Consider the following 22,435-nt stretch of genomic DNA (forward strand, 5'->3'; position numbering starts at 1 on the left):
GAAATGACATGCTACTAAAGGATGAGATTAGTACAGAGGATCTTTCCATTCTTTGTACAATATGTTCTTGTTTTAAAGAACTTGGAGAGTGCTGAGGCAAACTTGAGTAGCTCCTTAGTAGCCATTCTGTCTCCCTTGTCTCCCAGAGTTCCCCTCCACACCTAGAGTAATTCATGTGATGCTAATCACCTAGCCTAAAGGTTGGAAAGGGCCTCCAAGTCACCTAATGTAACTACTTCCTCAATGAAAATCCCCTTGGGGTTGCAAGTTCTCTTCACCAAGGAAATCATGAATTCCTGGAACCCATTTATTCAGTGCCCTATTATACCCAGGCTTCCCAAAGGTAACTTTAATGTTTGGGGCAGTAACTTTGAATATCAACACATTTGCAAAACCTCTATGCAGAACACTGCACTCAGATAAGACCGGGATCCTACCCTCCTGAATTCACTAGTCTCTATTCAGATGATGAGGCGCCACAGGAGAAAGTGCTAAGGGCACCAGAGAACTCCATAACAAAGAATTCTGTAAAGTCTAAGGGTGAAAGCTGTTGCTGACAGAGGAATCGGGGGAAAAGGTGATATGTAAATTAGGCTTTAGAAAATGGGTAAGAATTAAGAGTGGGGAAAGAGAGGAGAGAGCGAGAAGGGAAGAGAGGAGAGAAGAAGGGAATGAGAGAAGTGGAGAGAGAAAGAGAGAGAAGGAAGAAGAGGGAGGGAGAGAAAGAAAAGGAAAGAGAAGAGGAGAGGGAAGGACTGGGAGAGAGAGAAAGAAGAAGGAAGAGGAGAGAGAGGGAGAAAGGATGGGAGAGGCAGGGGGGAAGGAGGAGGGGGAACAATTTCAGACACAGGGCACCTAGTTAACCAGGAGAAAAGGAGATAGGAGAGCCCTGATGGCACTCCAGGGACAAAGGGGCTCCATTTGGCCAGAGCACAGAGTACATGAAGAGAATACAAGGAAAGACTGGAGAAAGTACAGTTCATAGGTCTTCAAGGTTACAGAGGTTCTTGGATACCAGGTTAAAGAATATATGTTTTATTCAGTAGGCAACAGGGAGCCACTGAATATTTTTGAGCATAGGAGTGCAGATCTATGCTACAAAGATGACTACGAAAGACATATTAGAAGGGCACACAGTGAGATTGTCCTGTAAAATTGTAAGTAATTGTGGATAATGCACTGAAAAAAAAATCAGAATGCTAAGAATTTGTAATAACCAAGCTAAAGGAATGCCAGGCTAACTTCATAGATCTGGCTTTAAAATGATTTTTGCCATCTGCTCTGTGCAAATGTTCTCTAAGGGACTCTAACCCCTTCCTTATAAACACATTTCAAGCTTCAAAGTCAGGGAAGACTGCACAGTATAGTGTCAAAGGACCTTTTCTCTCCATCACCAACAAGGTCACCCCACAATTCACCAGATACCCTATCATTAGTGGGTAAGCCAGATTTCATCACTAAAGGTTTTTGAAGTACTCACTGTAGTGGTGAGCTTCCCTCCATTCTTCTGGACATACAGGACGGAGTCTCGGATCAGGGTGAAAAGACTGAGTAGGACGTGTTCCATGTCATAGATCCTATACATGCCTTTAACGAGCTCTTCCAGAGAGCTGATGTACTCTCGCCAATATTTGTCTATCTCGACGACATTAGCCAGACATCCTTGCATTACAGCACTGCAGTGGCCAGCACAAGGCTTGGCCAGCGCCAGTCCTTGACAATAAGAACAGTACCACATTTTCAGGAGCATCCGGCCACAGTCCTTGCTGAATTTTAAATGGTCAGTTGTGTTGATGACTTCGATTCCAAGATTCAGGGCTTGGAGAAAGACTCGAGTTGTCTGCAGTGACTTGGACACCTGGGTCATGATGATCTTTGGATAGTGCCCAAAGACCTGGAGGTCCCGCCTTGCTCCCCGGAGACACTCAACCATTTCCAAGGAGAGCTGTGGGAAACCAGGGTTAATCAGATGCGAGTAGATCACAGGGAACAATCCGTCAAAAAACTCATTGACCATATCATTGACGTGGATGTCAGAGCCAAGGATGTAGAGGGAGACATCTGTGAAAAATTCACCCACAAATTTGAAAACTTGGGGAGCCATGCTGGAGTACTGGCTTTTGAACATGGTGTTGGTATAGTTCTTGGCATGCCGGACCACAATCTCAAAGGCTTCTGCAAAACAAACAAAACCCACAAATCCAGATGAGAAAATTGTTGGTACAAATTAATTAGAGATGTTTCTCTTGGCATGGTGATTACAGCACAATTTCCTTTAAAAATCATCAACTCATATGCAACTTTGGTTTTGTCCATCCTCCTGTATTTATTTGCCCCTAGGAAGCGATATCATTTATGGGACAGGAAGGTCAAAAATCAGACTCACCCATAAATTCTTAAACATACAAATTATGTTTATTTAGATTTTTTTTTTGGACTAGGTGAAAGGAGATTATTTGCCTTAATCGCTAATTAGCCTTAATCAGGTTGCTGCAATCAAACTGAGACCTGTTGTAGACCGTAGCTTAAAAAAGCCAGGGTCTCCCATTTCATCCAGGGCATCTCCAGTCGTCCTGATCTCTATCTGGCCATTGGCCCCAAATGGCTTTGGAGGGGAAAGTGGGGCCAGAGACCTTGCCCAACCCTCTCTCACTTCAATACAATTCACCCAAAAGTCATGGCATCGCCTCCCTGATGTCACTGTGCTTTTCCAAAACGAAGGACAAACAACAACATTTCACACGACGACAACCAGGATTCCGGTTAGCATTTTAGTTTCTGTGACAATATTGATGAAAAAAATAGGCTAAACGAGAAATTATATCTCCCCTATTGATTTATTTGGTTAAATAAGAATTCTACTTTCAGCCTTTTCATTTTTAGACAGAGATAAAGACTTGACCACAAACTAACACCATACAACCTCATGAAGCAGTTTAAGCTTGTGAAGCCCTGGAGGAAAAGTGAGCCCTGACCCAGACATAAGAGCTATCAAGAATTTAATCATTCCTTGTAGATTTTCTCTAGATAACTTTTGAGTGAACTGACAGATTAGAGTGTCAGGACTAGAAATAGAATTTCTCCACAGAAAAGGTAGCTTGATGGAAAGCAAATCCACGCACCTATCTGTCCATCTTGGTACATGGCATCAAGAATGTAGAGGAGATTTCAAAGGGCACCTCTAGTATTTTCATGCTGAACAGCTGGAAGGATAACTAAGCTTCTTTGGGGCACTCAGTTTCCACAATGCTAGGGAACGTGGCTTCTCTATGGAGACCACTGTTCATGATTACATCTGCTGTTGCTACCACTTGCCATAAGGGCCAATTAGTGCCATTGGCTAGAGATGGAGACTGGTTTCACCATCTTGTTTCCCCTCAAACTGTCTGACAAACACTAGACACAAATTATTTTTCTTTAAAGACCCGTATTTACATCCCCTTAAAAAAAAAAAAGAAAATATTTGGAAAAGAAACAAGTGTGTATATATGTTTGTATGTGACGAGAGAAAGCAAAACAGCAAATCAACCAATCGTCCAATTGCCTAAGTCATTTACATTCGACTCAGTCTTTTCTTTCATTAGCTTACTTCCACAGTGCAAAGGTCCATGACAGATGTGCTCCAGACAATCCCAATTCACGAGCCTTGAAAAATCAGATGACTTCCCCTTGTGTCTTGCCTAGAAAGCAGTGTTCCAACAGCTTCTTGGGCTCACTTAGCCCAATAGCCCTGTTACTGAAAACACAAGGGCCACTCCAGTTTACTCTCACCATCTGGCCCAGATTCTCTCCTCCCCCTCCCCCAAGGTTGTAAAACACTGTCCTTGTATTCCTAGGCTTACTATATTCAAAGCAAGTTAAGAAGATGGCAAGGGAAGTCAGCAGGCTTCTTCCAATGCTAATTTAGGATGGTCTGCTGCTTTTGAGAAATGGGGGAGGGGGGTCAGCACTTAAAATCAGGAGATGTGGAATTGAATCCGTCTCCAACACTTAATAATAGCTCACAGTTCACCTCCTTTGAGTTTCAGTTTGATCTTCTGTAAAATGGGAGTATTCACGCTGACCTGTCTTGAAGCAAAGTGCTTTGTAAACTTGAAGGCATGAAAGAAATCCGAGCTGTTATCTGTTATTTACAAAGTGCAATCAAATTATAGTGGAGAACACTCAACTATTTCTAGATTTGTATGTTTCCACTCCCTACCAATTTTTGACTCTACAAAATCTGGACCCATTAGATCTTTGAGTCAGAAGCAATCAGGCTCTTATGCTCTCTGATCTGACAGGTAGGATCAGTTAAGTGCTCAGGAGGTGGAAGTAAAGATGAAGCTTAATACAAGATAGTCTCAGAAATACAGCATTTGGGCTGCAAAGAGAAAAGCCACCTGCAACAGGAGACATGGCCAGAGAGAGAGAGAGAGAGAGATACTCTGACTTTCTCTTCCCTTGCTTTAGGAACAACCAGTTCTGCAGGCAATGTAAAATGGTCCAGCCTCTGATGTCAGAGACTGACATCAACCCAGAGAATCTGCCTTTTCCTGCTTCTTACCTGCTGCCTTCAGAAAGTTCAAAGGGAGGGAGGAGCCGGTGCAGTCCTTGGGACTATAGCCTACAGCTGCTGTCTTATGGTCTTGTGCAGAGTTAAAGTTCACTCAGGTGCCCTGACTTGACTGTCTAATAAACATATAAAGGAGAGACTTTAAAAGTCTACTAGGTCTCCAAAAGAGAAAATTCCCAATAAGAATGCAGCTCAGTCTAATAGATCGAAAATTGGAAGTGGAGTCTGGAAAATCTAAGTTAGAATCTCACCACAGCCTCTGTGTTTCCTTATCTTTAAAATGAGAACAACAATGACACATACCTCCCGGGGTCAATTGTAAAGATCAAAAGAGATAATGGTGTAAAGTGTTTTTCTAAGTGTAAAACACAATACACACATATACACAAAACACACACATGTATATATGCACATACACACATGAGTGTGTCTATATATGTGTGTGCCAAATATAAAATGTGTATATATGTACTTGTGCACATAGACATAAAATATGTATATGCTTTCTACTTCTATACACTATTAAAATATAAAAATTGGATGCAAGATTATTTTAATAAAAAATACTAAAAAGTTCTGTCCTTGAATTGCATATGTTGAACCTATATTGGGCTGCTTGCTGTCTATGGGAGCAGGTGAGGGAGAAAAATCTGCAACAGAAGGTTTTGCAAAGGTGAATGTTGAAAACTCTTTGCATGTATTTGAAAAAATAAAAAGCTATTAAAATAACAAAATCCAATTTTTATTCTTTAATTACAAAAGGTTAAATGGCCTCTGTAGCATTTGCAAAAATACAAACTACTTGAAAAACTTTCTACTTGTATTTCCAATTATTTTTCAAACCCCCAAAATCTCACTTTTCAAAATGGTAAAAATTTGCTATTCTCTTTGATGAAACAAAAAGTAGTTGTGTTTTTTTAGTAATTAAATGTAAATGCTGGATGATGAGGATTGTGATGTGCAAGTTTATATTTTGTGTACATTCAACTGCAATATGGATCATCATGATATAGTATTTTGATTTCTTTACAATTAATTTTTAAAATAAAATTTAAGCTTGACACAACTGCTCTAAAATCTCTAACATAAAATACTACGTTAACTGTTATTACTATTATTTTTTGTAGATGTAGTTTAAATAGCAGTATAGTAGTCGATGTATACAATAGCAATGCTCCTGAGAAGTAATATATGAAGCTAAAATTCCATCCTGCTCTCCTTTATTTTTCCCACTAAATGTTTGTTAAAAAAGCACAGTAGTTTTATTGAGAGGCAGCTAGAAAATAGTGTAATGGAGACCCGTGGTTTCCTAGAACATGCTTTTTCACTGTCTGCTTTGTGTGTGTGGAAATGCCCTTTTCTGCTGTTTAAATTCAAGATTAACACATAAAATTAAATTAAATGATTATAAAGAGAGAGAGCAATGCAGCATGGTATTCTGAATAGAGAACCGTGCTCACTCAGAAAGAGCAGGATTCAAGGGCTTTCTCAGGCACACCCTGGCTGTGTGTCTGTGGGCCAGTTGCTAAACGTCTCGGTGCTGTGAAGCAACAGCCTAAGCTGACGAATTTCTGATCTGCATTGATAGAGCTTCCTGTGCCACTGAAATCCCAGGTCTGAACTCCACTTCCATTCATTCCCCCTTTCCTCTCCCTCCCCCCCTGCCGCCGCCCCCTCTTTCCCCAAACGAGCTGCTCCGTGCAAGGTAGTATATTGGGTGTTGGGGGGGGGCGATATATAAGACAAAAACAAACCATTTTTATTGGGGCGATACAACAGGTATAAGGATAAGTAAATACGAAATCGTTCGAGCAGGAACAGTGCATTAACAAGCCAAGAGGGGGTGGGGTGGGGGTGGGGGTGGAGTCAGAGGAGCTCCGGATTTTGACAGGCAGAGCCGTGGATTTTCCAGTGCATTCCAGGAATAGGGGGGAAGCTTGTGCACCCTAAGATCGGCTGGAGGTGGGACGTAAATTTGGGAGGGCCAGCTAGCGAGCCGATTTGTCTAGAATGTGCCATTCCCATCCACTTCAGGGGGCCAAGCAGCTGCATTGCACGTAATTGCTCACGGAAGCCCCCCTCCCCTCCCCCGGCGCCTCATAGCAACCAGCAGCAGGTGCAGAGGGATGCTCAGCTTTTCTCCCCTCCTGCAACCTGGGTTTTCAGAAGCGCCAGTGACTGCCGCGGGACCGGAGCACTGATTTTTTTCGTTTCCTAGGATCGGCCGGGAAGCTTCTCTGAAGGTGTGTTATTTGGGGAAGGGGAGGGGGAGGAGGAGGAGGCGGGCGGGGGGGGTGGCTTTTTTCCCCAGGAGTTTTGCCGAGGGGCGGGGGAACAAACGTCTCCAAGTCCCTGCAGCACAGCTCTTCGGGCAGGAGCACGGCGTACCGACGCTTTGCACAAAAGGGAGAAAGGAGAGGGGAGAGGGGAGAGGTGAGACGGGAGACGGGAGAGGGAGAGGGGAGCGGGGAGCGGGGAGACGGGAGGGGGAGCGGGGAGACGGGAGGGAGCGGGGAGCGGGGAGACGGGAGGGGGAGCGGGGAGACGGGAGGGGGAGCGGGGAGCGGGGAGACGGGAGAGGCTGAGGGGCGAACCGGGAAGGGGGGGGGGGGCCGAGAAAGGCGAAACGGGAGCGGGGAGCGGCGAGACGAGATGGGGGAGACGGGAAGGTATCGCACCCCGGGGAGGAGGGGCAAGCGCGATTCTCCGCGGCGGCTCGCGGGGGCGGTTAGAATGCGAAGGGGGTGAGAAGGGAAGGGAGGGGGGGGGAGTCCAGCCCCGCAAGGCCAAGGCCAACGGCCACGCCAACGGCGGCGGGGAATGCGCAGGCGCATAAAAGCCCTCCTGTTCCATTGCCTACCAGTCAGCCCCGCAGTCTGAGTGACTGGCTGGCTAAGCGGCGGGCGGAGCGGTTTGCCGACTCGCTCAGGTTCAGCCTCTTAACGCCGGCGCCTGCTCGATCCCATTCTCATTCTCGCTCTCGCTCTCTCTCTCATCAGTCGCTGTCGCCGCTTCTCCCAGGCTGCCAGCGTCCGGCCGGCTCGCCGGCTTCTCGGCTCCGGCCTTCTCGTTGCCGCAGCCTTAGAGACAGTGGCCAGCGCCGCTGCCGCAGCAACCGCAGCCGCCGCCGCCGCGCCGCCGCCGCCGCCGCCGCCGCCGCTCGGGCCCCGGCCCCTGCCCGATCACAGCCGCCGCCGCCGCCGTTCCCGGTACCGCGCAGTCCTGCCGTATCAGCGATCGGGCTCCAGCGGCTCAGCCCCAGCGGCCGTCACCATGACTTACAACTTCAAGCCTGGAGATCTCATCTTCGCCAAGATGAAGGGCTACCCCCACTGGCCTGCCAGAATCGACGAGGTACCCGATGATGTGGTGAAACCCCCGCATAACAAGCTGCTCATTTTCTTCTTCGGCACTCACGAGACGGCCTTCCTGGCTCCCAAAGACATCTTCCCCTACTCGGAGAACAAGGCCAAGTACGGCAAACCCAACAAGAGACGAGGCTTCAACGAAGGTCTGTGGGAGATCGATCACAACCCCCGAGTGAAACCCTTCAAGAAGCGCCCCGTTGCCTATACCGAGATGGAAGGAGGAAAAAAGGAGGGGACCACTTCCAAGGGAGATAGCGAGGGGAAGCCCAGGTACGGTGGCGTGCCCCCCAAGTCTGCAGCTGCAGCCTCAGCGTCCTCCTCAGCCGCTTCGTCCACCGCGGGGGCTCCCAGAGGGAGAAAGAGAAAAGCCGAGAAGGCCGTGGAAGCCGAGGAGACCGAGGGCGCCAAGGCCACTACATCTACCACCACCATGACTCCTCAGGTGAGCCCCAAAAAGGGGAAACCCTGGCCCCCTCCCTCCCCTACCCCTGCCGCGGTTAGGATGAACAACCCCAAAGGGAAGGCCAAGATGTACAAGCTGACCAATCCTGGCGAAGGGGAGGGGGCTTCTGAGGAGGATAAGGGCAAGAAAAAGGGGCAAGAAGAAAAGCCCCCCAAAAAGCAGATGAGAAAGGAGGAGGAGAGTGAGAAGGAAGAAGATAAGCCCAAAAAAGATCCTGGCAAGAAAGAAATGAAGAAAGAAGTTGACCCAAAAAGAAAACTCGTGAAACCAACCATGGCCTCGGGTGTCATCCCCTCCGACTCTGAGGAGGAGGGGGAAGAACAAGAAGGTGAAAGGAAAAGAAGATTATCTCGGAACTTTGAAGTTGTACACAGAAAGGGCGCCTTAAAGGGTCAGTTTGAGAAAGAGGAGGAAGCGGAGGCCGAACCCCAAACTGCCTGTAACCTTCAGTAAAAAAAAAATCTTGAAAAAAGAAGAAAAACCATCTGTGGAGTTCAGAACAAAGCTAATTCAAGCGAAACATCCTAGAGATGACCATCCTGTGACACCCAGATGCCTGTTTTTCCCACCCCAGTGAAAAAGTCTTGTACCTGTATTGAAAAGTTTTTGAGAACTTTAGTGTTTATCTTCTTTTGTTTTGACTGTTAAATAAGTTCTTCTGAGGCACATTCTACCCTTCCCGCAGGTGTTTCTTTACTTAGCTTCAAAAAGGGACTGTTTGTTTGAAAGCAACAAGATTTGAGTTCAAGAGAGAGTTCTACAACAAGGATTGGAGACTTTAAAAAGGTGACTTTTTAAAACAAGCTTTGAGTTCAAGAGAGAGTTCTACATCAAGGATTGGAGACTTTAAAAAGGTGACTTTTTAAGCTAGGTACTGAACTGGAATTGTCATCTACTGCACCCCTGAAAAGAAGCAAGTTGTGCCCTTTCTTTGGTGTTTCTTTGCGCTTTAATTGTTTACTGTTTTCGTGGCTGTACTTTTTGTTTACAGAAATCCTTGACTTTTCTAAATGATATTTGGTACTATTTTGAAAAACAGGTTAAATTGGAATTAACTTAGTATTGCTAGTACAGCTAAATTAAAGTGGTAGAAATTATTCAGCAAAACTCTCTCTGGTTTTATTATTTCTGGGAGATTTTTGGGTTTGGGGAGGAGGTTTCTTCTGGGGAGGCAGAGGAGGGGGTCACAAAATAGTTGGGGGCCCACAAAATGGTCAGGGGAGTCCCTTAGTTACCAACAACTTTATGTTGTTTGGGAAGGTCTTAACTGCCAACCTTCACCCTTGGGATAGAGTACCTTCCAACACTGGCCCCTGGATGGAGTCAGAACCGGGAACTTGCATGGGTGGAGGGAATCTTGGGGGTGAAATGGAAAACTTCCCTTTTCCTGGGGGGGGGGGGAAAGGGCCCTGGCTGGGAGGATCCCACATGGGGAGGTGGCTGGAGCATCCTGCAACAAACTATAATTGGTTTGGGAGGGGGGAGTTCAAACTTTGGGGCCTGATGGAGAAAGCGGTGTCCAGATCAGAAGCAAGAAGAGACGGAGGCCTCCAGGACCAAGAAGGGGATCCAAGGTGACCAACAAAGTGGGTGGTCTTGGGTGGGATTAAACTGGTTTAAAGAAAAATCAGAGGGTGAGGGACAAGAGTTTTCAAGGTGTTACTTAATTCTTAAAAGCATAGCATAAAGGGTAAAAACTAGGGGGAAGGGAAGGGAATAAACATGTTTTTCACCACCTACTATGGGCCAGGCACATTACAAACATCTCATTTTGATCCTCACTACAGTACTGGAAGACAGGTGCTATTACTGTCCCCTTTTTCCAGTTAAGGAAGCAAGCGGAGGTTTTGTTACTACCTAGGGTCACACAGTTAGTAAAAGTAAGGCTAGACTTGTAATTGGGTCTTCCTGACCTCAGGCCCAGCACTCGCTTTACTATGCCACCTACCTGGCTCATTCATACCTTCTGTGCCACTTTTGTCCATAGCCTTCCTTAAATCCTCCATCAGGGATCTATCCCATACAGTGGAAGGCTTCCTGAGAGTCTTTAAATATTTCACCAACACTAGTGCAAAATCCCAGATCTCATCCTTTGCTTGAACTCTGTGTTGGCAAGGGATGACACCTCCTCCCCCCATTTTCCAGATATTCCACCAAATTTTGGCAAGCAACAGATTGTTGGCAATCTGTTTCAGCCTAGTTATGAGCTCTGTGAAGTTTCCATTTTCTATTGGGTCTCCTTTGCTTCTATACAATGAAAATAGTCCTACTTTTGAAAAGCAACTCCATTCATGCCAAGATTCCCTCCCCAAACACTGAGGTAGTAGTAATATTCATATTTTACAGATAAGGAAACAGAAGCTTAGAGAGGTTGATGTGTCTAAGGATGTATAAGTAGCAAGTGGTAGATTTGAGGTATGAGTCTCCATCTTTCTGGACTTTAAGTCCACAACTTTACATTATAACATGATGCCTCTGATTTTTAATAAGTGCTGATAGGTTTTCTGTTAGGGAAATGATAGGATCAAAAAAGCATGTTAATAGAACTCATTCCTAGGTGCCCTTGCAATAAGTTTAGATATAAGGTCAGAGAATGAAAGTCTAGAATAGACAGGAAGAGAAGATGGAAAATTAAAAGAGTAAGAGAAAATTTTTCTGGAAAGGGAGAAAAAAATGAAAATTTTAAAAAGAAACAGGGATAGCTGAAGAGGAAGGGAGGAACTACTTGACTGAGAAGAAAAAAGAAGAGGGAAAATATATAAACAGATTTAAAAAGAGAGAATAGGGAACTGATAAAAGCCTAAGGAGAAAGAGGTAACAAATGAAAATGGGGGAGTAAAGGTGAGGGAAGCAGTCAGTAGAAACAGGGTCATCTTAAAAACTAAAATAAATTAAAATATAATACTGTATTTACAGCAGAAGAGGAGAGAAAACATAACATGAAAAAAAGAAAGTTTTAGAAACAGATGAAGGAACATGTAAACCTAACTTTTATAACTTTAAATGTAAATGCATTAAACAAAACTCTATAATCTGTTGCTTAAAAGAAAACACATTTATAAAACAAAGGCATCCACAAGATAAAACTAAAAGTATGGGGGAGATTTTACTATGTCCAAGTGAAAGTTGCCATCAAGCTATCAAAGCAAACACAATTTTTAAAAAATGGAAATGAAACTATTATGCAGAAATCCATAAAGGAAATACTATTCTGGTTTCAAGAAGACACAAAAAGTAACACAATGGTTACAGGAAATTTCGATATCTCTTAGTCTGTTTTGGATAAGTCTAACTGATTTTACAAAGGGGAAAATATGGAACTAAACAAATTGCTGGAAAAACTAGAATTAAGACATGTCATTTTCCAAATGAAACCACAAACGAATATACATGGTTCTCTGCCCCTTACGGAACTTTTACAAAAAACTGACCATACATAATGGCACAGAGATATTGCAAACAACTGGGGAAAGGCAGAATAGTCAATATATCTTTTCTTAATCATAATGCAATAAAAATAGAAATTAGCTCAGGGACCACAAACAAAAGATACAAACCCTAATGGAGACTAAACAATGAAATCTTAAATAATGAATGAGTCAAAGAACAAATCATAAAAACTATTAACTATATAAAAGAAAATGATAATGTTTCATCATTAAAATTTCTGGGATGCAGCTAAAGCAGTCCCCAAGGGGGAAATCATATTCTTACAATCACACATTAACAAAATAGAAAAAGAGAGGGATGATGAACTGAGTATATATTTTTTAATTAAAAATTCAACAAATAAACAAACCAAAAATAATCACAAAGAGATTTTTAAAATTAGAGGAGAAACAGATAAATTGGAAACAAAACCATCAGAAAAAAAAATTGTTTAACTTCAGTTGGTTCTTTGAAAAGAATAATAAAAGGTACCAGAGAGAGATCTTAAATAAATCCAGTCTCAAAAAAGGAAATAGATCTAGTTGTAAAGGAACTGCCAAAGGAAATACTCCAAGAGAATTCTCTCAAATTTTTAAAGAACAGTCAGTACTCATACTCCATAAATTATTCTGAAAAATTGAGAAAGCACCCTACGAGAATCCTTTTTATGAAACAAATATAGTCCTAATACCTAAACCAAGGATGGATAAACATAAAAAGAAAACTATAGTATCATATCATTAATAAACTGACTTAAAAATTTGAAACAAAATCTTATCAAACAGGCTATAGCAATTTATTTAAGAAATTATTCATTATGATTAAGTGGGAGTTATACCAGGGATGGTTCCATGTTAGGAAAATAATCAATGTAACATTAAAAACCAAAAAGCCTTTGACAAAGTGCAACATTCTTTTATGCTAAATAGCATGCAAAGTATAGATATAGAGGGATCCTTTATCAATATCATAAAAGGCATCTATCCAAAATCAAAAGTAAGGATTACATACAATGAAAATATACCGGAACCATTTCCAACAAATATGGAAGTGAAGATGCCCACTTTCCCCATTACTATTTGATATAGTTCTAGAAATGCTAACAATAAAAATCAGACAAAAAAAGAATGAATGGAATAAAGATGGATAAACAAGATGCAAAACTATCCCAGCTTGCTGACAAAAGTATGGTTCACTTGGAAAATCCTAGGGAATCAACAAAAATACTAAATGATTTCAGCAAAGTTGTAGGTTACAAAATAAATCCTCAAAAAGTCTATAAAATAACAAAACACAAGAAACAACAATGGGAAGAGAAATCTCATTTCAAATAACTACAAAATGCATAAAATATTTGGAAATCAACTTTCCAAAGCACATACAAATTTTACATAGATTAAATCACAAAGTGTTTCTTAAAGACATAAAGAACAACTTAAATAACTGGAGGAATATTCATTACCCATGCCAGGACTATGGCAATATGTTAAAAATGATCATAGTATCTGAACTAATTTACATTTTTAATACTATGTCAATGAAGTTTCCAAGGAGTTACTTTACAGATATTGATAAAAAATAATAACAACATTCACTTGAAAAAACAAAAGATCTAGAATAGCAAGGGAAACAATGAAAAGAAGTAAGGGTGAAGGGGGAATAGCACTTTCAGACCTCATCAAAACCATCTGGTATTGGTTAAAGAATAGATAGATCAACAGAACAGAGAAGAGAGATTCAGAAGCAACAGAATTTAATAATGCAGCATTTGATAAAGCAGAAAACAAAATACCTAGGAACAAACGCCCTATTTGATAGAAATTGCTGGGAAAATTGGAAAGGAGTTTGGCTGAAATGAGGCTTAGGGCAACACCTTAAACCATACTTCACAAATACATTCTAAATAGATATGTGACCTTAACACTAAATATTATGCTATGAAAAAATTAGAAAACGAACAGATTGTGTACTTCTCACAGCTATGGGTAGGAGATATATTCTTAACCAAACAAGAGAGAGAGGCAATTACAAAAGATAAAATAAGTAACTTTGATTACCAAAACTGAAAAACTTCTTCACAGACAACATTAATATGCATAAAGATAAAAAAGGAAGTGTTTGAATGGGGGAAAAGTCTATTAAATTTTTCTGAGAAGAATTTGTTATTAAGATATATAAAAATTACTCCTGGGCTTTTATCCCAAAGAGATACTAAAGAAGGGAAAGGGACCTGTATGTGCCAAAATGTTTGTGGCAGCCCTTTTTGTAGTAGCTAGAAACTGGAAAATGAATGGATGCCTATCAATTGGAGAATGGTTGAGTAAATTGTGGTATATGAATGTTATGGAATAGTATTGTTCTGTAAGAAATGATCAGCAGGATGAATACAGAGAGGATTGGCGAGACTTACATGAACTGATGCTGAGTGAAATGAGCAGAACCAGGAGATCATTATATACCTCAACAACAATACTGTATGAGGATGTATTCTTGTGGAAGTGGATATTTTTGACAAGGAGAAGATCTAATTCAGTTCCAATTAATCTATGACGGACATAATCAGCTACACCCAGAGAAGCAACACTGGGAAATGAGTGTGATCTGTTTGCATTTTTTGTTTTTCTTCCCAGGTTATTGTTACCTTCTGAATCCAATTCTTCTTGTGCAATAAGAGAACTGTACGGTTCTGCACACATATTATTATATTACATCACATATAATATAACATATTTAACATATATAAGACTGACTGCCATCTAGGGAAGGGGGAGGAGGGAGGGAAGGGAAAAGTTGGAACAGAAATGAGTGCAAGGGATAATGTTGTAAAAAATTAACCATGCATATGTTCTGTCAATAAAAAGTTATAATAATAAAAAAAATATATAAACATTTATATATATACATATCTATGACTAATTGCCATTCCCTAATAGATAAATGGTCAAAGGATATGAACAGTTCTCAAAAGAAATATAAAATATTCACAGTCACATGAAAAAATGCTTCAAATCAATAAGAAGAGAAATATATATCAAAACAATCATGAGGCTTCACTTCACACCCCCACAAACTAGCAAAAATGACAACAAATAGCAACAGTTAATGTTGGAGGGGTTGTGGAAATACAGGTAGAGTAAAATGTTGTGGGTGGAGTATGACATGGTACAACCATTTGGGAAAGAAATTTGGAATTGTGCAAATAAAGTGACTAAAATCACATCATTTAAATCAGAGACTCCATTACTGGGCTTATACTCCAAGGAAGTCATCAATAATAAGAAAAAAGTCCCCATATGCTCAAATATTTATAATGAAACTTCTGTGTTAGCTAAGAATTAGAAACAAAACAAAATAGATTATCATAATCTACTGAATGGTTAAACAAATTGTGGTACGTGAATGTAATGGAATATTAATGTGTATAAGAAAAGATGTAAGATGAATACAGAAAAGCATGGAATGTTCTATATGAAATGATTCAGAGTGAAATAAGCAGAACTAAGAAACCAATATACACAGTGACTAAAACAATTTAAAATGAAAGAACAACACACCAAAAAACTAAAAGTAAATATAACAAAAATTATAAAGAGATATAAGCAAACAAAAAATATAGACATAGACAATAAATCTACCTCTTCATGTAGGTGAGAAAGCCACGGGTATAGTACATTACACATGTTTTATGATGTTTTCAATGTCTTGGTCAGTTGTAATGTAGTTTTTTTTCCCCCTTTCTAAAAATATGCAGTGTTTGTCATATTGAGTGGCTTTCTGGAAGGAGTAGGGAAAATACACATGGTGAAGTGTAATAATAAAAGAGAGAGAATAGCAATAAAAACTGATTTGAAAAATAGGAACTTTATTTTAATTCTGTTCAGGACAAACCTGAGAATGTCATGGGTCCCATGAAGGCCACATATTTGACATCTCTAAGTAGAGGGTCATATGGGTGTCCATGAGATCATGGACAGTCACAGAATAATGTTCCTGAATGGTTTAAAAGATAAATAAGGACCTTGGGCAAGTCATTTAACCCCAATTGCCTCAGGAAAAAAAATAAATAAGGATTGTGAAAGCAGAATATATGCCTAGATGGCAAAAATAATCACCAGACCATAAAGACTTGAGTCCATAGTAACAACTCACCAAAGAAATAAAAGAAAGAACTGATTGGTAATGCAAATATACAGAAAGAAAAGATAATCTGAAAGAAGAGAAGCAAAAAGCAGCTATGTTAAAAGAAAACATGACTGTCATATGAGCAAAACCTTGATCTTGAAGACAGTGTAGATAATTTAAGGATTATAGATGTCCTAGAAAAATGTGACAAGAGAAAAAAAAAAAAAACTTGCACAGTACAATGCAAGAAATATACGCAGAACTTCTGAAAAATAAAAGTGCCAGTCAAAAGAATATTTAGGTTGCTTCCAGAGGGGGAAAAACTTATTTTATAAATGAATACTTAATAAACTTAACAGTTTTAATGACAATCAATAAATTCTACAAGCAACTAGAAGAAAGACCTTCAAATATCAAGGAAAGGAATTCACCCCATCCTCCTCCAGGAACAAGAAGAAATGGAATAATGTGTTCTGAAGAGCAAAGGTACTCAAGCTGCAAGGCCAAATGACATGCCTTGCAAATCTGAGTCTAATTATTAATAAAAGATGAACATTCAATGAAAAAGAGGCATTTAAAGAATTCCTACAAAGAAAAATAGACTTGAGTAAATTATTTTCTTTACGAGCACCTCAAATAACAGAAATATAAAAAATTTAAATGAATACCACAACCAAAGAAAGCAAAAATAATTACACCAAAAAAGAAGGGGGGAAATCTAAAAAAAAAAGCCATCTATGGAATAAAAAACAACAAATACAACCACATAATAACAAAGAAGAGCCATAAAGAGATTTCTACCTAACTGTACACAAGGAGAAAAGTAAAATTCAAACAGAAGTGATTGTGGGAAAACAGACTTGAAACACCACTGAGTCATAAAACCCTGGGTCCAGGTGAATTAATTGAAGGGGGGAAATTATATATAAGAATAGGAAAGCACATAAAAGGGAAAGAGGAGAGGAAGCAGAAGGGAATAAGTGATATACCCACATTGAGTCAAAGGTTAACAACGAAAGGGAAATAACTGCTTTAGCCTTTAAGGAATAAGGAATTCTACCTACAGTAAAATTTGTCAGGAGACAAAAGGAGAGAATATAACTGGAAGAATGGGAAAATCTTGATTCAATGGTGAGAGGGAATCCCACTGAAGAACACTCCCATGAGGGGAGAGAGAGAGATTTTATAATGAGAGATGGGGACATTTGAATGAATATTATCTGTAGAGATTTGGTGCTTAGAGAGACCACTCAACAAGCTTTAGGAGAAGGAGAATCAGATCTTCTGAGGAAGTGATATCTCAAAGAGTAGGAAGGCATGAACCTAGACAGGAGATTTTGTTGCAAATGGGGAAAAATGAAAACAAGAAGAGCAAACAGGTAGTAATGAATGTAGAAAAAATCCTACAATGGGGTAATACTTTCTATCCTCTCTATAACCTGCAGGAATAGATATTTTATTTCTAAGAGTGAGACACAACAGAAAAAAGGAGCCTGTGGCAAAATCAACAAGTCAATAACATAGAAACTACTTAGCAAGGGAAATCAAAATATTTACCTTAGAATTTTTAATTCCATGAGGAGTACACAGACTAAAGAAGGAATATATAAGAATAAAGAATATAAGTCAAAGAATAAATATCTACACTAGGCAGAAAGAGAAGATAAATTATGAGGGAAATCTTTTTAAAGAAAAACATGCAGAAAATTACATTTTGAAAACTAATGAACAAAATAAGTTGAAGAGAGTAAGGTGTTTTATTCAATTACTTAACTGAGAGGAAAAAAGGAGAAGAATTAAATCACTAGAAAGAAGGAACTAATAAAGTTATGGATAATTCCAAAACTAGGGAAACAAATAACAAAGAAGAGGGTGAAAGGAAGAAAGCAAATAGGGATAGGATTGCCTTAAAGTGGAAGAAATCCTAATTAGGGAAAAAAAGGAATATTAACCCCATAAATTTAAATGTGAATAAATCAAACAGTCCAATAAAGGTGGAAAGAGTAACAGGTTGCATAAGAAAACAAAACCCCAGCATCTGCTGCTTACAACATACACACCTAAAAAACAAAGACTTAAAATAAAAATGAAAGGTTAGCAAAAACTAAAGTTACTGCATATCAACAAATTCAAAAAAGCATCAATTGCAATCATGTGATCAGAGAAAGCAAAAATAAAGATTCATAACATAAAAAAATCAAAGAAAACTACATTGCACCAAAGCAACAGACCCATGTCTATATTAAACGTATATGCTTAAAACGCCTTGACAATTAGTTTTGTTAAGAAAAAATGAACTGATAAGAAGATGTAGAAAGTAATACAATAGTGGCAAGTGATATCAATGTTCCACTCTTAGTTTTGTTGTAAGTTTAACAGAAAGACTAAAAAAGAGAAAATATAAAACTGAACAAATTGCTGGAGAAACTAGAGCTAAAATATATGGCATCCTTTAAACAGGACTGCTAAATAATATGCATATTTCTCAGAACCACATGGAACTTTAAAAAAAAACCCTATGAATTAGAGGACGAGGAGATCATAAACAAATATTAAAAAGCAGAAATAGTACCCACATCATTTGTAGACCATAACTTAATTTTAAAAAGAATATTCAGTTAGGGAGCACAAACAAAAGACAAAGACCCAAATGGAAACTTAATAATGAAATCCTAAATAATAAATAGGTCAAGAAAGACATCACAGAAACAATAATTAAATAAAAGAAAATGATGATGATAAAACCACAAACAAAATTTCTGGGATGCAGAACAAACATACAGTAACAACATAGAAAAATAAAGGATTAATGAGCTGAACATGCATTTTAAAAATCAGAAAATCAACAAAAAACAAACCTAAAATAAACAGAAAAGAGAATATATCAAAAATTAGAGGAGAAATTGATAAACTGGAAATGAAAAACCCTATAGAAATGATAAACAAATTGAAAAGAGCAATAAAATTGATAAATCTTTAATGGATCTGATTAAAATGAACAGGGAATAAAAATTAACAAAATAGTAAATGTACAAGTTGAAATCCCAACAAAACCTTATGATCAGAACTATGTAGTTCTGATCTGAAATATGCCACCACAGCTATGAGTACATAAAAAGCAGAGAAATACTTTTTAAATAGTACTTTTATTATTAGATTTATTATTAAATAATACTTTTAAAAAATATAAACTATCCAAACTCACACAAAATCAAATAGAGATACTAAATAATCCAACCTCCAGGGTAAAAAGTGTTCTTATATAAACTACCAAAAAATCCTCTTAGTGTTGAATTTTATCAAAATTTTATTTAAGTAGAATAATTAGTGCCAGTCCTGTACAAATTATTCCCAACAAGTGAGAAAGCACCCTACCTGACTTCTTTTATACAAAGAATAAAGTCCTGCTACCTAAGCCAAGGAGAGCACAGGAAAACCGTAGATCAATATTTTAAATGTATATTGATTCAAAAATTTCAAATAAAATCCTGTCAAATAAACTATAATGATTCATCCAAGAAGTCATTCATCACGACCAAGTTGTATTTATTTCAGGGATAAGAAAAAAAATGGTTAAATATTGAAAAAATGAACAACATAGCTAATCACATTAAAAACAAAATTATCCCAAATATTTTTTGGTGAAGTAAAACATTCATCTACAAAATATAGACATAGAGGGATTTTTTAATATTATAAAAAGTATCTATTTAAAACCAGAAGCAAGCATCTTCTGAAACAGGGACATAACAGACTTTTTTTTTTTTTTTACAATAAATGCATCAATAAAGCAAAGCTCAATTTTGCACTCAGGGGTTTACCAGCTGTATGACTCTAGGCAAGTCATTTTACCCTATTTGCCTCAGTTTACCAATCTCTAAAATGAACTGAAGAAGGAAATGACAAATGCTCTAGTATCTTTGCTAAGAAAACTCCAAATGAGTTCACAAAGAGTCAGGCACAACTTAAATGACTTAACAACAACAAAAAAGCAAAAATGCTTATCCTTCCCCCCTCCTATGAGTTGATAGCTAACAATAGCAATAAGGTAAGAGAGAAATTAAAACCACAAAAATAGGTAAAGAGGAGATAACAAATATCTAATTTTTTGATGGCATGATTATTTATTTGTAAATCCTAGGGAATCTAAGGATACTGATGGAAACAATAACTTCAGCAAAATATCAGACTACAAAATAAATCCTCAAAAATAATAGGATTTCTATACAACAATAATAAAATTAAAGAGGCAACAGAAAGTCAAATCCTGTTCCAAACAGCTACAAAATGCATAATATATCAGAGGATCAATTTACCAAAGGTATTAAAATATTTGTATCAATTCATAAAGAACAGTTTGAATAACTAGAGGAATACTCAGTACACATGACAAACAAAAATGACAATATTACCAAAGTTAATTTACAGTTTTAATGCTATAACCAAATTACCAAGGGAATATCTCACAGAATTTGACAAAATATTAACAGAATTTGTTAAAAATGAAAGATATAAAACATCAAGGGAAATTATGAAAAAAAGTAGAGAGAAAGGGGAAATAGCATTTCCAGACCTTAAACTATATTATAAAGCAGCAGTCATCAAAACTATCTGGTATTGGGGGAGGGGAGAGAGACAAAGACAGAGAGACAGGAGAGAGAGAGAGAGAGACAGAAGGAAACAGAGACAAAGAGACAGAGAGAGAAATAAATCAATGCAATCAACTAGATAAGGGAGAATCAGAAACAAGGAAACTCAATAATCCAGTTACTGATAAACTAGAAAGCACAAATTACTTAGGAAAAAGTTCCCTATTTGATAAAAACTATTGGGGAAAAATAGAAAGTGATCTGGCAGAAATTATGGCTTAAACTAACACTTCATGTCATATTTCACATTAATACTAAACATCACACCATAAAAAAAAAAATTAGAAGAGACTCAGATCATATAGTTTTCACAACTATGGCTGGGAGATCCATTTTAACCCAAGAAGAGTTAGAAGCAATTACAGAAAACAAAATTGATAACTTTGTTCCCACAAACTGACAAGCTTCTTCACAAACTAAATTAATACTCCTAGAATAAGAAAGGAAGCAGTGGAATGGGGGTGGGGGTGGGGGAAGCAAGTTGTCTCAAATTTATCTGTTAAGGGTTTGGTATACATGATATATAAATGAATATATGTATGTTTATATGTATATATGTACATTTATATGTATAGATGCACATAAATTATTCCTCAATAAATAAATGGTCAAAGGACATGAATAAACAATCCTCAAAAGAAGGTTGTAAATATATAGCAACCAAGTGAAAGAATGCTTTAAATCACTAATAAAATGCAAATTAAACACAAATTAAAACAATTCTGAGGTTTTATCTCACACCCTACAAACTGGCAAAGACAACAAAATACAGAAATAGTATTGGAAGGGTTGTGGATAGATGCACTTTTGCATTGTTGGTGGAGCTATGAGTCAGCATGACAGTTTTGGAAATTATGTAAATGATTTGGAATTACATAAATGTTTTGGAATTATGTAAATTATTTGGAATTATATAAATTATTTTGAATTATGTAAATACGGTGACTAAAATGTCTATATCCTCTGACTTGGAGAGTGCTTTACTAAACAAAAACACCAAAATATGTATAGCAGCACTTTGGGGGATAGCAAAGAATTGGAAACAAAATAGATGCCTATCAGCTGGGGAATGGCTAAACAAATAGGCACATTAATGTAATGGATGATTATAAAGAAGCATAGAAAGATCTACAAGAATCCATAAATAGAACCAAGAAAACAATATAAACCAGAGATAACAAACTCATTGCTGGCTGCCAGTCTGCAATATTCTTGATTGAGGCTAGAATCAGATTAAAATAAAATTAAGAAAAATTTAACAAAAAAATGAAAATATGATGTAACATAGATAATATTAATTTGTGGTTCTCTAAATTAGCATATAGGAATCTGTTTCTCTTTGAGTTTGACATCCCTAATATACACAATGATTTTAATAATGTAAATGGAAAGAACAATTATAAAAAATGAAATGTGTTCAAAATTACAAAGAATAAGCTTGGCTCAAAATAAGACATATGAGAATACAGCTCCTAATCCATCCCTTTGCAGAGATGGGAGTTTTTTGCACAATATATTTTCAGGCTTTTTCATGTTGATCAATGTTCTCATTTTTTTCTCTTTTCTTTTATCTTTAAAAATATTATTTTATAGGCTAGCACTCTGTGAAGAGTACAGGCAAAGATACTGGAGGAAACTGTGGTGATATAAAAAAACACATCAATCAATATCTTTAAAATAATAGTTCAAGATATTGGTCTACCTGCCATCTAAGGGAGGGGGTGTGGGAAGGAGGGGAAAAGTTGGAACAGAAGGTTTTGCAAGCGTCAGTGCTGAAAAATTACCCATGCATATATCTTGTAAATAAAAAGCTTTAATAAAAAAATAGTTCATATTTACAGAGAGTGTC

General features: G+C 38.2%; 1 protein-coding gene and 1 pseudogene across 4 annotated transcripts in view; one reads left to right on the forward strand and one right to left on the reverse strand.

The window, feature by feature from the left end:
• GPC3 (glypican 3) overlaps positions 1-22,435 on the reverse strand; it is a 702,925-nt gene that overhangs the window by 370,107 nt on the left and 310,383 nt on the right. For both annotated transcript variants that reach the window (XM_031945271.1, XM_003774804.3), the window contains one exon: positions 1,481-2,175. In XM_031945271.1, the coding sequence (XP_031801131.1) occupies positions 1,481-2,175 (695 nt within the window). The remainder of the gene's footprint in view (positions 1-1,480; positions 2,176-22,435) is intronic.
• LOC100925825 lies at positions 6,429-9,493 on the forward strand (annotated as a pseudogene). Of its 2 annotated transcripts, none has more exons than XR_004230704.1 (2): positions 6,429-6,798; positions 7,555-9,493. The product of XR_004230704.1 is annotated as a PC4 and SFRS1-interacting protein pseudogene, transcript variant X1 (transcript). The 2 variants fall into 2 exon arrangements; XR_004230705.1 differs by lacking the exon at positions 6,429-6,798 and adding an exon at positions 6,896-6,988.

Source organism: Sarcophilus harrisii, chromosome X (assembly GCF_902635505.1).
Source record: "Sarcophilus harrisii chromosome X, mSarHar1.11, whole genome shotgun sequence".
NCBI lineage: Eukaryota > Metazoa > Chordata > Mammalia > Dasyuromorphia > Dasyuridae > Sarcophilus > Sarcophilus harrisii.